Genomic DNA, 17354 nt, shown 5'->3' with positions numbered 1-17354 from the left:
ATGATCATTCAGAAGATGGTGTGACATCATTATATAAACCGCATATTCTTAGCTCCTAACCGTAGCATGTAAACTTTAATAGACATTTCTAATTTGTTTAGTAAACTGCATAACATGTCACATTAACAATTTATTTACTTTCTGTTTGAGACACAAGAACAATTTCAGAAAAAACAATGACTGCAATCAGAGGACATTTAACTGCTGTAGTTTCAGCTTTGTTCCTTCCTTAACTAAAAATAAAACCAAAATGCCTACTGTTTCAACATTCAAATCATACAGTATTGCAGTAAATGTACAATCTTCAAAGTCCTTTAAAATTAAACAGGAAAAAATGTGAAGAAATCACACTAACTTCAGGTTAGTTTAGGGATAACAGTAGCTGTCATTTTGACCCACAGATTCTCCAATGTTTAGTTCAAGAATATTAATACATACATATTGTTACATTTATCTCCCAAAACTAAGGAAATGCTTGCAGTACTGTGGATGAAAGCTCACATACATGAAATCCCACCCTTGTTAAAGGCTGGTGATGGACTTACAAGTTACGTACACTAAGTCTAAACTTTCAGCAGAAAAGACTTAAAGCTTGTTAAGAACCTGGAGAAGCAGGGAAGTGAACTCAGAACTGGTTTTGCTGCTTTTCTAGTTCTGTAATATTTGAAGATATAACTTTCTGCTGCAATGACAACCTCCAAAGAGACTTAAGAATAACAGAAAAATACACATGTATTAAGACTGATATCCACTTGAGTGAATGTACTTGAGAAAAAGCCATACAGCAACATGTGATAAATTTAATAATCACTCCTTTAAAGAATAAAATTTAGGTTTTACATACAATTACAACAGAAAAAAATATCATTTGAATTGGTTCTTTGTATTCCTAACAATAAACCAAATTGCTATAGTATCAAGTGCAACTAATAAAATAATACTTATTTTGACTTCTATAATTTATTTTCTTTGTTCATCAGCATCAATTGCACCACAGGCTCCTGCTGTTTATTGTCCTGGTCGATTTTAAGCCCTTAGGTGACTTGTTAGCAAATGACTTGGAAATAAAAAGTGACGCAATAAGCTGCGTAAATCCTTATTAATCGTTAACTCACTCTACCTCCAAGCCACCTGCAGTACCTCTTAAAGTTGATTATGGGACAGAAAGACGTCAGAAAGCCAAAGCACTGAGAACATTCTGGTTCTAGTTAAAGGGTGCATTTTTTTTCATATATAGCTCTATTGAGATTGTGATTCAAGCTTAGAACAAAGAGTTTGACTAAAGCACTTTAGAGATGTGTTAAACCTATAACAGGTAGTGACTGGATTGAGTATTGCAGCAGGAAAGAAGAAACAAATTATCTTACAAAAGTTTTTTTTTGTCATCAAAAAATGAAGAAAACACCACAAGAACTGCCTTCCTGTTGACTTAGGATATGACCTAAACCGATCAAGATATACTTCACTTTTTTCTCTCAGTCATGCAATTCTAAAATCAAGTGCAAATATCTAGTCCCTCTCTTATCTGGCACAGAAAACCTTTGAAGATCACATGCTGCTTGAGAGAGGGGCTTCACTTCTGAATACAGCAACGCTTAATAAGAAGCACTGAATCTTGAATCACAATTCTTTTTCTCCTAATTTTACCATAGGTATTAAAGAAACAAAGAACCAAGCAGTCATTCACTTGCAATTTTATTTGTACATAGGAACCTAAAAAAATTTCACCCAAAACCCCAAACACCCCTCTGAATTTGCTGTATGAAAAAATAAGTCAGTCATAATGATTTGAGGATTTGCTGGCATTTAAGATCACAATACAGCTGATAGTTTTCGAAGAACTAGAAGAATGCAGCTGAGTGCAGCTCCACCTCTGACAAGTATAACGCTCTCTGCTGAGTCTCAGCGAAGTTGTCAATGACACTGCTGAGGTAACCTAATCTTAAGAGATCTTTTCAGTAACTGCTGTGTTATGATGTGTTATGCATAGTGTTTATCCTCTGCAATGGCTTTTAAAGGTAAAAATATAAATGACAATTCGTATTTGTCAAAGGCAATTTAAACTTTTCAGTACTAAGAGTATTAGAAACCACATTTATTATATAAATAGAAAATGGAATTGAACTCTTCATGAAATTTAGCAGAAATGGCCTTCCAGATTTTTAGTATCATACGATCTCCATTCTCACATTTTACTGCTTTCTGGGAATCACTAAACTTTCCTGTAAGGAAAAAAAAAAAAAAAAAAAAAAAGGAAAGACTACAACAAATATGGAAGCACATGAAAACTGGACAAAGACTGTACGGCTATGAAGGAAGAAGGTTCTAGGCCAGTTTTATACAGCGCCAAGGGGAATAATTGTAGTAAACTACACAATACCCATACTAACAAAGATATGGAATTGGTAAAAACCTTTTGGTTATCAAAAGAAAGCATCCCAACAATATTTGACGGCCTGAGACGATCTCAAACAGGTTTTGGAGGAATGACAGTAAATAGTGCATTAACAGCTTGCTCTTCATGGAAGGAATAAATCTTTTTAACATTGACACCCTAGATCCTAGGCTAGACAGTGCCATCCCTGGCAGCATTCAAGCCCAGGTTGGATGGGGCTTGGAGCAACCTGGTCTAGTGGAAGGTGTCCCTGCCCATGGCAGGGGGTTGGACCTAGATAAGCTTTAGAGTCCCTTCCAAACCAAACCATTTTGTGACTGTGTGATTCTGCAGGCTAAGACTTCAGGCAAAATTGCTGATGATCCTGCTGGTAAGTGAACACGACACGCAGCAGATGAGAAGTCCAGGATTCAGGAAGACCTCAGCCTTTTTAGGCAATGGGTAAACAGGAGGCCTTGAGAGGCTCTCCTGACACACAAAGGAACTAAAACTGGGAAGGCATATGTCATGAAGACATGGCAGACTGGAGAATGGCACAGATTATACCTAGGAATAAATTTCACTGAAAAGGCTGAGTTAGTAAAAGACTTTGCCTGAGTATTTACTGGACAAAATCTGCTCTTAAGTGCCCACTATCAAAGACTAGGGGGAAACATGCTAAAACCACAGTATAGGGGAACTGAGCAAGATGTTCACATACAGCAGCTGGACATGTACAAGCTAAGACATCAGATGATACAGCCACAAGTGTCAAGAGAGCTACCTAATGCTATCATGAAGCCACTCCCATCAGCTTTAATGGCATCATGGTGAGCAGGTAGCTGATGACTGGAGAAAGGTCAGTGCCATGATAGCTTCAAAAATCTGTCAGGAAGGATTGCCCAGAGAACCACAGGATGGGAGAGCTCACCTTAATCAGTGTGGAAATCATACAGTAAGTCCTCGTGGAAACTACTACCCAGCACATGAACAGCAAGAGAAAAGCCAACACAGATGTACTGAAGGCAAAACACTCCTGACCAACCTAGTTCCTTTCTAAGACTGACTGACTCTGTGGCTAACAGGTAAACAGTAGATTTAATTTGATTTTAATGCAGCTTTGGGTTGGTTTTTTTCTCCTTTATTACTCTGGTAACCAACATGAAAGGTACAAACTGAATGTATGGGCAAAAAGCTGGATTCGAAGGCTATCTGTACAATGGATCAATGTGGGACCTGTACCTGGAACCCTAACAAGAGAGAAGAGCTTTCTTCCAGATCGAAAACTCTGCCAGATTTCCCAGGGGAAATGTAATTTTGAGATGAAATCTTGAGTAAAGTTCAGTAGTAAAGTGTGAACACTACTTATGTGGCTGCAGAATAAAGGGATAAATGCATGTTTGTATGCCATAACTTTATTACATATTAGGCTAGTTCTAATAGTCTTGCTACACTGACTCACTGAGAAGCTTCCAGACTGGCACCCAAATATTGACTTTTCTTTCTGTAGTAATGATTAGAGAGAGGAGAGGACAATACATTTTTAGTTCTGCACACTTCTATACCTCCATGATCAGTATCTTATTAACTATGAGAATTAAAATGGAAACACATCCCTTTGAAAACAAGGAATTCCCCTGATTATAGAATGAGATTGAGTTCTTGTTTCTAGCCTTGGTAATATAAAGGTCTTCGAGCCATGAAACTATTGCACAGAAAAGGACTACAAAATATTAAAGTTTTTAAAATTCAGTAGAATTTAGTTTTATTGATATTTCTAACTGCAATATATCTGCATTTATAATAAACTACTGTCTCAAGAAAACAGCTATTAAAAAGCACATCAAATTAATATCAAAAGCCTACAGCAGCTCCCTTTTCAGTCCATTTGTTACCTGAAAAATATCCAGAGAAATAGAATTCAAGGTTCCTTCAGACACAGTTTTGATGCCCTGTCCATCAGGTATGGGTCTGTACAAAACAATGGAACAGATGAGACCAAGAATAGCATCTTCCATGCCTGCTCCTTATTTTGATTAAAAAAAAATAGAATTATGTAGTCAGACTCCAAGTAATTAATTTTTATGGTCTATGTCAACCACATGCATAATCCTAATGTATCTAAGATAAGAATAAGTATTTGAAGTACAATGACTCAATCAGAAAAATAACCTGAACTCCAAACAACTTTTGTATTTACATTTGTGTCTTTCATACTTGAGCGTAAAGCTCAATACTGACATAAAAATGCGTTAACATATTTTCGTTTAGTTTCCTGTTTTCCTTTTTATCAAATATGAAGAAATAAAATTAAGAATCAAAAGCTATAAGGTTCTGTTTTAGTTACTTAGTTGTCCTGGGTTCAGCAGTAGCACTCATTTTTCTCCTACTCAGTAGCTGGTGCAGTGCTGTAGTTTTGACTTTCAGTCTGGGAACAGCGCTGGTAACACCGATGTTTTTAGTTGTTGCTCAGTAATGTTTACTCTGACCAAGGACTTTCCCAGTCTCATCCTCTGCCGGGGAGAAGGGGAAGTCAGGAGGAAGCAGAGAAAGGACACCTGACCCAAACTAGCCAAAGAGGTATTCCATACCACAGCACGTCATGCCCACTATATAAACTGGGGGCAGTTACCAGGAAGGGTTAGGTGGTGAGTGGCTGTGTTCGCTCCCCTTGCTATTCCCCTTATCATTATTATTATTGGTGGTAGCAGCAGTGATTTGTGTTATACCTTAGTTACCGGACTGCTCTTACCTCAACCAGTGGGAGTTACATTCTTTCGATTCTTCTCCCCATCCCTCCGGGAGCAGCAGGAGGGAGTGGGGGTGGGAGTAAGCGAACGGCTGTGTGGTACTGAGTTACCGGTTGCATTTAAACCACAACAGTTCTTTTTGGTGCCCAACGTGGGGCATGAAGGGTTGCGATAACAACAGATCTGGCCACAGTGTGTCTAATTGTATTTGTGATAAGCATTTATTGTTTTGGATTAATAGTCACTTGTCACAATGCTGACTTACTGGCTCTCAAAGTTGCTGCTCTTGATCTCAGAGTTTCAGCATGTTGTACCTTACTTACAGCCAGTATTTGCTGTCTTAGTGTTTATCAGCTGGGGCCCTTGGGCTAAAGTTCTTGTTTCATTGTACTTTATGGTAATGACTTGTAATACAATAGACTCATTGATCATGAAACTGATCTAGCTTATGTTCCCAGTGTGGTCACCACCTCTATACTTTGGGAGGTATATAGTAGAAGTGTATAGCAATTACACATCTTTTTCCCCTCCTCAGGTGGTCAGCCTATGAGGGAGACATTCCCACACACCCTCGCAACAAGTACAGCAGCTACTCAAAGTCTGACTAGAACAGATAATGCAGCTACTCCAACTCCAAGCACAGCAGCTACACCAACCCCAGTGACAAGTACAGCAGTGTCATTTGAGAGTTCTGAAGGTTTTGAATGGCCTTTGGGTACCCTTGAGACCTGCCTGCTGATTATGATGGGTGGAGATCACCATGGTGGCATGCATACAGTGTGTTTTACCCACGACCATTTTGTCTGATCTCAAAAGTTAATCAGAGTCAGGTTTGGGTCTTGTCTAGGGTTAGACAACGATATAGGAGGACCATGAGATTTTCCCCAAGGCTGGACAGTCATGAATGGCAGGGTGTATGGGAAAGTATGGGCGAGTATTTAGTCTACTGGGCCCTTCCAGTGCTTTGGAAGCGTCGGAGATGGAAGGCAGCTGTGTGGAGTCCTCAACGACAAGTTGCAGAAACTGCTGAAGAGGAAGGTGAATTATTTTGAGCCTGGTGGGCCAATGACACCTCATGCCATCAGGGCAGAGATGCAACACAGAGATGGACTCATGATCGAGGGGTGGACTTAGCAATGGACACTATTAAGAATCCAAAGCTTAAGGTTCTATTTTAGTTACTTAGTAAACAATATGCTTAGCTTAAATACCAACAAGTCTTAACCTTCCCCTAGTAACAAGCACCTTTTTGACCACACATTTATATCACCTCCATCCTCCTATGAAACGCTGGAATCTTCTACTCAAAAATTATGACCTATGTACTGATAAAATGAACTTCTGCCTTCATGGTCTGAAACAAGGAGGAGTATTCAACACATTTTATGTCCTCTCATTTTGTGCAGAGCTCCTCAATGCCTCCTGTTGTATATGTGAACAAAAATATACAGTTCTTGACAAATAGCAAGCTAAAATACTAACTGTTGCTGAGGAATTTGGACATACCATCTCCACAACAGGACAAAAAGATTAGTAGACAACTAACTACCAAGTGCAAAAAACTTCAGATGAGAATCTATGTTCTCTTCCCCTTCTCTCTCTCACCGAAAAAGCAGAACCTTGAGTTTCACTGTCATGAAAAAATAAAACAAACAAAAAATTGAAAGGACTACTGTATCAGTTTGATAGAAAATGGTAACTAAATGGTTATAAAAGTAATACAAAAGGACCCAAGTTACCTGAACACCTATAAGAAACTTTCTCATCAGAACAAAGATTGAAAACTGTCTGAAAAGTCAATGTCTCCTCTCTGGATCATGTAAGTTCAAAAATTATCTCAGCATCCTGATTATTTACTTTAAAAAATGACATTTGTCCCTTTTAGAAAAGACCTACAACCCAAATTAAGCTTCACAGAACTGTCCTCAGAAACACTCTGCATTTAAGAACTAAAGCATTAAACTTTAAAGTGTTGTGCTTATACCACACTGATACAGATGAATTAAAAAAATACAAAAACATACATATATATACGTATATATATATTTATGGACATGTCTGAAAATGTCAAATCACCCACATTCGGCTCCACATCCTCAATTAACACCTAGCGGTTTTTCGTCTGTTTTAAATTATTTCAGAAGCTTCTCATTCCTCTTCATCTACTTAAGAAATAAAGGTCCTCTCATTCTGCAAGGCCAGTTAGCATTTTACAGTTGTCCTGGGTTCAGCAGTAGCAGTCATTTTTCCTCCTTCTTAGTAGCTGTTGCAGCACTGTGTTTTTGACTTTCAGCCTGGGAACAGAACTGATAACACCGATGTTTAGACTGACCAAGGACTTTGTGAGTCTCATGCTCTGCCAGGGAGGAGGAGAAGCTGGGAGGAAGCGGGGACAGGACACCTGACCCAAACTAGCCAAAGAGGTATTCCATACCACAGCACGTCATGCCCAGGATGTAGAAGGGAGAGTCCCCGGAAGGGCTGGATCACTGCGGGGTGGGGGCAAGGTACCGGTTGGTGAGCAGTTGTACTCTCTTCCTTGTTATTTCCTTTATCATTATTATTACTATTAGTGGTAGCAGTAGTGATTTGTGTTATACCTTAGTTATTAAACTGTTCTTATCTCAACCTGTGGGAGTTGCATTCTTTTGATTCTCCTCCCTGTCCCTCCAGAGGCGGAGGGAAGAAAGGTGGGGGGGAAGTGGACTTTGTGGCTCTGATTTATGGCCTGGGCTTAAACCACGACAGTTCTTTTTGGCGCCCAACGTGGGGCACGAAGGGTTGAGATAACAACAGACCTGACCAAGGCACAATGCTGATTTATTGGCTCTCAAAGTTGTTTCTCTTTGATGTCACAGTTTCAGTACGCTGTAGCTTACTTAGAGCCGGTATTTGCTGTGTTAGTGTTTATCAAGTGTGGGCCTTGGGCTAAGGTTCTTGTTTCATTGTATTTTACGGTAATGACTTGTAATATGGGCGGGCTCCGGCAGCAGGGCAGGATGGACGTGGCCGTGGACTCGTACCTGGCCGTCCCGCTGCTCTTCACTGTCCTGGCCCTCGTCCTCGCCTCCATCTTCGTGAGGCTGCGGGGAGCTGAGGGGGAGCGGCCCCGGGAGCCGGCGGCGGCCGAAGTGGCCCAGGAGAGCGGCCCCGGGGACCAAGCGGCGGCGGAGCAGGCCCGGAGGCCGGGAAGGAGGCAGCTGCCGAGGAGGGGAAGGAGGCGGCTGCCGAGCAGCGGGAGGAGGCGGCGGAGGAGCCAAGCCCCACGGCCAAGCCCAGCCCCGCGGTGGCCGAGAGCATCCCCCAGCAGCCGTCTGCCGAGCCCCGTGAGCCCGAGCCCCAGGAGGATGCAGGAGACCCCGCAGCGCTTTCCAGCAAGGCAGAGGAGGAAGATCTGGACTCGGAAAAAGAGAAGCTGGTGGTGAGAGAGCCGGCAAGCACAGCAGCTACACCAGCCCCAGTGACAAGTACAGCAGCATCATTTGAGAGTTCTGAAGGTTTTGAATGGCCTCTGGGTACCCTTGGAACCTGCCTGCTGATTGTGATGGGGATCACCATGTTGGCACACACACAGAGTGTGTTTTAGCCATGGCCATTTTGTCTGATCCCGAGAGTTAAGCAGAGTCAGGTTTGGGTCTTGTCTGGGTTTAGACAATACAGGGGGACGGAGAGGTTTTCCCCAAGGCTGGACAGTCATGAGTGTCACGGTGTGTGGGACAGTATGGGCGAGTATCTAATCCACTGGGCCCCTCCAGTGCTTTGGAAGCGTCGGAGATGGAAGGCAGCTGTGTGGAGTCCCCAATGACAAGTTGCAGAGACTGCTGCAGGGGAGGGTGAATTATATTGAGCCTGATGGGCCAATGACTTCAGGCCATCAGGGCAGAGATGCAACATAGAGATGGACTCATGATCGAGGGGTGGACTTTGCAATGGGCCTCTCCTGCTCTGAAAGACTGTTACAAAGGATGGAGCCCACCATCATGGACCGAATGGACTCAGCAGCTTTATAGGGATTGGTCTGTGCACTAAGATAAGAGTGCACTGAGATGAAAGTGATGGTATATTGAAAATGTGGGATCTGAGCATGACGTGAATGGTATGGAATAAGGGGTGGATACTGTCCTGGGTTCAGCAGTAGCAGTCATTTTTCCTCCTTCTTAGTAGCTGGTGCAGCACTGTGTTTTTGACTTTCAGCCTGGGAACAGAACTGATAACACCGATGTTTAGACTGACCAAGGACTTTGTGAGTCTCATGCTCTGCCAGGGAGGAGGAGAAGCTGGGAGGAAGCGGGGACAGGACACCTGACCCAAACTAGCCAAAGAGGTATTCCATACCACAGCACACCATGCCCAGGATATAGAACTGAGAGTGGCCCGGAGGGGCTAGAACGCTGCGGGGTGGGGGCGAGGTACCAGTTGGTGAGCAGTTGTACTCTCTTCCTTGTTATTTCCTTTATCATTATTACTATTAGTGGTAGCAGTAGTGATTTGTGTTGTACCTTAGCTATTAAACTGTTCTTATCTCAACCTGTGGGAGTTGCACTCTTTTGATTCTCCTCCCCGTCCCTCCAGAAGCGGAGGGAAGAAAGGTGGGGGGGGAAGTGGACTTTGTGGCTCTGATTTACGGCCTGGGCTTAAACCACGACAACAGTTTTCCTAGAAACACTGATGAAAACTTGTGATGGAGGAAAACAGACATTCAACAGAATGTTTCTTTGTTTCTTGATCACTATCTGCGGTCTAAAATGTGTAGTTTCTCAAGCTAGAAAGTAATTAAACTGCTTGGCCTACGTTGCTGTTATCTAAAGATGACTGAGTCAGATACAGGTGTAGATGATCATACTGATTGCCCTGATCTAGCAGTATCTCAAACATAAAGTAAGAAAAGGAATAGAGGGAAGCAGGAACAACTCAGAGAAGCAGAATCACTTCCGCATGCTTTGCGTGACAATCCACTCAACAGAAAGTCTGAAGGAAATGACAACATGACACATGTCTCAATTTAAATTCCATGGACAATATAAACCAATCCAAAACACTATCACATGGTATATGACACCAGGGCCCACCTTCAGATCCTCCCTACCGCCTGCTAGAGACCAGCTCTGCACAAATGTACCACTTACGCACAGTAAGATCAGAAAGTAAATGTATTTTAGAATCCTACTGTGCCTTGGAAAAATTCAAGGCCACCCACTCACAACAGGTTACTACCTACAGTCTAAAACTGTTCCTATTGAACTTGCCTGAAGCATGAGGCTGGAGTAGATGACATCCTAAGATCCCTTCCAATGGGAATGATTTTGATAGTGGGAGAAATTGCCTCAGCCAAAACTCCCATCCAAATTGATAAATACCAATTATTCACAAAACTCTAATTTTCACATAATACTGAAATGTAAAATGAGTCTATAATGGTAAAGAAAAAAATCTGGAAGTAGAACAGTACATTGTTTTAAACTTGATGCTTGTAAACCTTCCTTCAGAGCTTCAAATTCACCAACACCTAACATTTTCCTAATAAAATAATATGACACTGCAGGTTCTCTCAAGACCACTCAAATAAAAATGGCTGCAATTTGTTTTCCTAAACCACTAACATAAATTTGACTCATTTGACTGGAAATTACATTAAATCCAGCACTGGCACATGAGATGTTATGTATGAAAACAGACAAAACCCCAGATTTATGACATGACATTAAAAATAATTTTAATAATTATTCTAACTATCAGATCATTTTGCCAAAATAAATATATATAGCATTAAAACAACTAACTGAATCTTGTAAACAGAATGAGTTGATAGACTGATTAGTATTTAATCAGTCTCCAAATATTTATATTACTAAATAAAAGCTTTATTGGGAATGTGAACATAACCACACGCCTTGAAACTAGAGCCATTGTATATACAGAGGCAGTATTTAGGCATAGCCATGTTCTTAAGACACCTTATTCCTTTAATATGTAAATAAGATGCAAATAAGGACTTCTCTTATGCAAAGAGTATATGAAATTTAAACTTGGAAATAGTCTGTAGCCATCCCACCTCAATGCATGCGCCAGACATATCTCTAGTTAAGCAAGAGTCAGGTCAGGACAGCATTTGGCTGCAACTGAGGCAGAAAAAGTTAGAGCTCTGAAGTGATTTGATAAATTTATGTATTTAAATTCAGCAGATAGAGTGCTTTCCCTTGTCATTCAGCCTTAAAATTCTGCTATGATACAGTGCTAAAAGAATCCTGTGATGGAGAGATAAGAGATGTTGATACAGCATTCATCAATTAATCAATCCTTAACATCCTATACCTTAAGCATAAAAAGCTCTGCTCCAGCCTTCCAAATACACATATTAACATGCTCCAGTGAATATAAATGCAATCTTTCCTGCCCTTACTGACTGCAATGTAAGTAAGAGCTGTATTCTGGCTTGCCAGGCATACAACAATTAACTCCTGCCACTGGAAGTAAACACTAGTTTTAAGACCCACTGCATGGACAATATTGGCACTGAGTTTAGGACCCCGTGCAGCCTTTCCCATACATAACGATGCGGTGGCAACTCACACTTTCACACACATGCCCACCCTGTCAGGTGCAGTGTATGAGCTTTTTCACATCTACCTCTGAGGAAAAGAATAAACATGCTGGAAACTGAATCTGATCAAAGGGGCACGGTCAAATACCACCATGTCAAAGGTGGGCTTAGTACAGCCTGCAGGACAACTTCTAGAAACGTTTCTCCCTTATTCCAGGTAACTCACGAACTTGCTTTCCTGCAGACTTCCCCACCCCCCATAAAAAAGTAGCACAGGACTTTATAGCTGAAAGATACAAAGATAAATACACTTTCAGCTGAGTAACAGACACTACTGAAACAGCAAGGGTAAAATCTTAAGATATTTCGACTAACTGTTGCATCCAATCTTTTCAAGTTTCAGGTTGACACCTGAAGACTGGCAGTCTGCTCAACCACAACAGCCAGATTTGTCATCTTTTTTTTGGCTTTCTACTAGCAACGTCTTCCCAAACTTACTTCTATTACTGAGCTAAACACTGTTTTAAAGCAACATTTGGATTTGTGCACCATTTCTCTTCCATCTCCTATTCTAAGGAGGTACTGGTTTAGTCTACCTCGTCTTAGATTATGCCACATTTTGAAGCTGCTTAGGTGTTCATATATCTATGACTACTTCCGAATGAAATGTGCTCTGTTTAAGCCAAACAAAAGCATTCTGCCCATATGAACAGGCACACGTATTGAACAGATGTAAGGTACATGTTAGTCACTCCATTGCAGCTCCCTGATCTAAAATCCCTAATAAAAACAATAACTGGTCTTTCCCAGCTGCTTGGCAGAGGTATTATTGGTAACTGTGAGTATATGACTGAAGTAACAATTCAGAGTACTAGCATAGGACTGTTAAGAAAATTAAGAAAACAATCCAGTAACATTTAGTTCAGCTAATTAACATGGTCAGTTATTTAAGAATGATGCTGAGCAGTACTGGTATTGCATGGCAAGGTTTTGGTAACATGAGGGCTTCTGTGAGACAGGAGGGGTGAGGGGAAGGTGGATTAAGATTTGGTTTTGTTTCTCACTATTCTACACTGATTTAGTTTGGTAATAAATTAAACTAATTCCCCAGATTTGAGTCTTGTTTGCCCATGACAGTAACTGGTGAGTTGATCTCTCCCTGTCCTTATCTTAATGTACAAGCCTTTCGTTGAATCTTCTGCCCCCATCCTACTGCGGATGAGAGTGATAGCGCAGCTTTGCTGGACACCCGGCACCCAGAAACATACACAGTAAAGAACATTTTAAACAAAGAAACAAAAGCATCTACATATATAAGTCATGCAGCTAGAATTCACAAGCACTTCAAATAAGCTTACTGCAACTGAAAGTAGTTCTGTTTCTCCTAGAACTGGACAAAATGCATTCTATTTTCCCTATAACATACAACACAGAGCTGATGGTTCTATCTCACTTTTCTCATAAACTTAGTGCAACACTAAAAGCTAAACCCACAAGCACCATCACACCTCAAAATCACTTTAAAACTACAATAAAAAGGTAGTTAAATCACATGAGAAATTTTAGACTATTCATCCTTACTTTTAGGGCTCACTTTCTTACTCTGCTCAGAGGATTACAAAGAATATACTGTCTCCTCTGTGTAGGCTTTGCATAGGTTTCTCATACTTAAAAGCTTGTAGTGATATTGGTTAATTGCCAGATTTCAGCCACCTCTCTAACCTTTCCCTTTCAGTGGGCGTGAAAAGGTTTACTTGTAATATATATTGCTGCTGACTGAATTTTATCTTGTTCTCCTGGATTCTCAGCAGCAATTCCCAAGTTAGAGGCTTCCCCAGAAAGCACGTCAAAGGATTCCCACCCACACACTGAATATCTAACAAGCTCTGACCCATTTTCTCCTTATTAAAGCAGCACTACATAGTTTAAAAAAATAATAAACAGAGCCTAAATGAATGTGAGATTTGCAGTTGGAACTCTGCCCTCTTCGGATTTCAGTTCTGACAAAATCACTACCGAGAAGCAGAGACATTTAAAATACAAATATCAAAAGTATTTTCCCTCAGTATTCTCCTTCAGTGACTTATTACTCCAGCTGTCTTTCAGCTAAGCACAAGGAGGAAGACTTTATTTATTAGTTCTAGATATAGAAAAATTCCCTAATTTAGCCATACTTATCTCACCTTCCAACCATATCTTTGGGCATATTTCTACAACTTGAGCTTTAATAATCTTGCAACTCAGTGCATTGTGATACAGGATTCTTAAAAAATGAAGCCTCATAGTGAGTAACAGTTGGAACGATTTGATTTTACTACTATTAAAAATGTTACCTAACCAGAAGAAATAATAGCAATTAACACTGAATATTTTGAATTTTTTCATGTAGGACGGACTACTGCAAATACTACTGCAAAACTCAAAACCTATCATGAAGTTGATATGCTGGAATTTACTAAGATCCCCAATTAAATGGGTACAATATTCTGTTTTAAGTAGAAACAAAATGGGAACAGAAGATTCAGTTTACGTATGACTTCCAATTTGCCCACTGCATTCACAATTTCAGACATAGCAGGAACCAGATTTTACTGGTTACAACTGCAGAACAGCTCTTGTGCCATCAGCTTCAAAGAAAGTGAAGCACTTCAGCAAGTCAAATAACCTCTTCCAAAACAGGAATGTTAAGCAGAAGAGGTAAAAAAAAAAAAATAAAAAATATCAACTGGATGAATTCCCTGAGCTTTCAATGCCAATACAAATTTAAATTAAACTGATAAAATCATGATAAAAGATTTATTTCACACAGTGCAAAAAATAGACAATAAACCCCATAATATTAGATCTTTATGACCTAATGAATACTGAAAGAAAAAAATCCACTTAGGAAAGCTACATGTCTCATAACAAGTAAATCCTTTATGCTTAAAACTGATTTGTAAGCAAATCCCAGCTTCATGTGTTCAGTTATAAATTATACACCTTTTCTTTCCCCCTTTTAATTAAACTATGTTTTATACAACTGACTTTCCAGGTAAAGCAGATTGATAACAAGCACAAATATCATATATGAACATTCTTTTACCTTAATTTTCAACAGAAGCTATTATGAAAAAGGTAAATTTTCCTTCTGAAAAAAAGGTCCACCTGTTCTTTTCAATAGGAAAGTTGGGAGATGAGGGGAACCACCACAACAAGTAAGACTATTCTTTATCTTACAGTAGTACTCAAGTGATATGGATTCATCTTTCAGTGATGAAGACTTTTCACTAACAACACTATGTTATCTAATAATTTGCTTCATTCTAATGATAACTTGTGACTGTAGAGGCAGATAACACGAAGTCTGCAGTCCAAGTAACCAAGTTTATATGATTTTACAACCAAAAGAGGAACTAGGAGACCTCCTTTGTTTATAAAGCCATAGTAACTTACATCCACTGCAATACTCTATTGATTAAAGCTCATCTTTTCCCAAACATACGCAAGCAGAGAATCAACAATGGCAATCAATGCAGAACAGCATCAAACCTGTAAAATCTCTTCATCTATTTAGAAAACAAACTTGCTTAACACCCAGGTGTGCATAGGATACTTTACAGATAAACATACGTTGAATTAGAGGACTCTTCATTGTCTTACATTGTGCGAATGGTTCTGAAAACTTCCATTAGGTATAAGATTAGCTTCAATTTGAACTACAGTTTTTTGGTTTGGGTTGTTTTGGGGTTTTTTGGGGTTTTTTTTTGCTATGACACAAGAACAGAACACTCTACAACTCCCATGACATCGAGTGGAGTGTGTTTGCAGGCTTAGTTTAAAAGAAAATGGACTTTCCTTGACAATTATGCTCTCAACAAGATAATTCTCTGGAGAAATAACAGTTGAGATTGGAATTCCAAAAATTTATAAGTATACACTTATGTCAATTCAGCCCACAGAGAACTGAAAATTTTGAGAAAGACATTTATAAGTGGTCTTACTGAGTAGGATAACTAGAAACTGAGCTCTGATTTCTTCTCACATGCTTACATTTTTCCCACTGGGCCTCCGACATTGGCACTGGAAGAAGCGGATGCACACTTTACCTTCTGCATTGCTTGAACAGTATTGCTGTCACAGAATTTCTTTTTATGTGGGGAAAAAAAAATGATTAAAGAACCAGGTGTTTCTCTATCCACCTCTACCAGTTTTCTTCTTACTGGAAAGATTTGTTTTTCCTCATGTAAAAGCTCTTTGAAATAAATAATCATAGAATCAGAGACTGGTTTGGGTTGGAAGCGACCTTAAAGCTCATCCAGTTCCAATACCTTCCACTAGACCAGGCTGCTCCAAGCACCGTTCAACCTGGCCTTGAACACTGCCAGGGATGAAGCAGCCACAGCTTCTCCGGGCAACAATGTTTTTCTGGGCAATGTTTTCAACCTGACAGTTTAAATTTCTTTAAGTATTATTTCATATTATTTAATTTTGTATCTATGTATTTCTACTTCCTGGTCAAATTTGAACAGCAGCAGTTTCTGAAAGTTCACAGTCCATTTTACAGACTGCACACTTCTGCATGAATGCTCTCTGACTGGGCTGTTTCTTGAATAAAGGAACTTGTATGACTAGAGAAAACTAAAAATTTGCATTTAGCAATTGTTCATTTAGCAAATTCAGCACTCTATTTTAAAAGAAAGTTGAAGCATGAGCTTTACACAAAAACAGTAGCTTATTCAAATGTTTAGTAGTTTCTAAAGCCAGTGGCAAAATAGAAAGCCTAATACTGAATTAAAATTTGTTTCAAAGAAAATATTCATAAGCAATATTTAAATAACCTTATTATTTAAAAGTATATTATTTCATCCTTTTTGATGCAATATTTACCACAAAGTGTATGTTTTGTGCAATCCTGTCATCAGATTAATCTCAAAGCAAACAGAACACATGAGACTTTCTTAAAACAATTGTTAAATATGAAATTGGCCACTTTGCACATACTCAAAATTAACCGTTTACAGAAAAAAATGCATTTAACTCCAAAAATCTCAGAAGAACTTGCATGCAGATATTCCTAAAATGAACTGGATGTCCTATTTAATGGGGTATATACAGCATACAGTACTATTCTACAATAAGCCATTAAAAACTATTTATCAAAACTGTAAAGATACATTCAATTGTGGATATAATACCACAGTATCAATCTTATCTTGACCGTATATGAGACAGGAGAAGACAACTTACGGGTACGATTCTGAAAGCTGCTGAGCTATGTTATATGCTGTGGGGTCCCTGTCCAGTGCATAAATCGTGATGTTGCTTGCTTTCTCTAGAAGAGCTGTAGTGTGACCACCGGCTCCAAACGTCATGTCAAGGAAATGCTGCTGAACGAAAGAGACAACACCTTTACCTTTCAACCACAATAATAATAATAAAAAATGTTTGTTGATTTAAAGCTTCTTTTGCTGATTTCCTCACATGAAGGAAAAGACACCATTCAATATAGTCACAGTGCAGGAAGTCTCAACAGGAGGAAAGGAGAAGCAGAAGGGAAGCTGAGATAAAAACTCTGGAAAGGTGAACGCTACTCTCCTGGCTACGTGCTTTCCATAGGCTCATTCTAAGGGTTTCTGTGGTCAGAGTCTATATGACCAAGAGGCTTTGCTCCTGAAACTTTCCTAAGAAACAATGACCCGGGAAACAG

At 39.7% G+C, this 17354-nt stretch overlaps 1 protein-coding gene across 4 annotated transcripts in view; it reads right to left on the bottom strand.

Moving 5' to 3' along the window:
* Positions 1-17354, bottom strand: part of METTL15 (methyltransferase 15, mitochondrial 12S rRNA N4-cytidine) — a 102498-nt gene that overhangs the window by 37470 nt on the left and 47674 nt on the right. For 3 of the 4 annotated variants that reach the window (XM_080618050.1, XM_080618049.1, XM_080618052.1), the window contains exon 3: positions 16895-17034. In XM_080618050.1, the coding sequence (XP_080474176.1) occupies positions 16895-17034 (140 nt within the window). The remainder of the gene's footprint in view (positions 1-16894; positions 17035-17354) is intronic. The other variant, XM_080618051.1, reaches the window with a different exon arrangement.

Source organism: Psittacula echo (assembly GCF_963264785.1).
Source record: "Psittacula echo genome assembly, chromosome: 5".
NCBI lineage: Eukaryota > Metazoa > Chordata > Aves > Psittaciformes > Psittacidae > Psittacula > Psittacula echo.
Note: the sequence above shows the minus strand (reverse complement) of the source record. Positions and strands in the feature narration are given on the sequence as shown.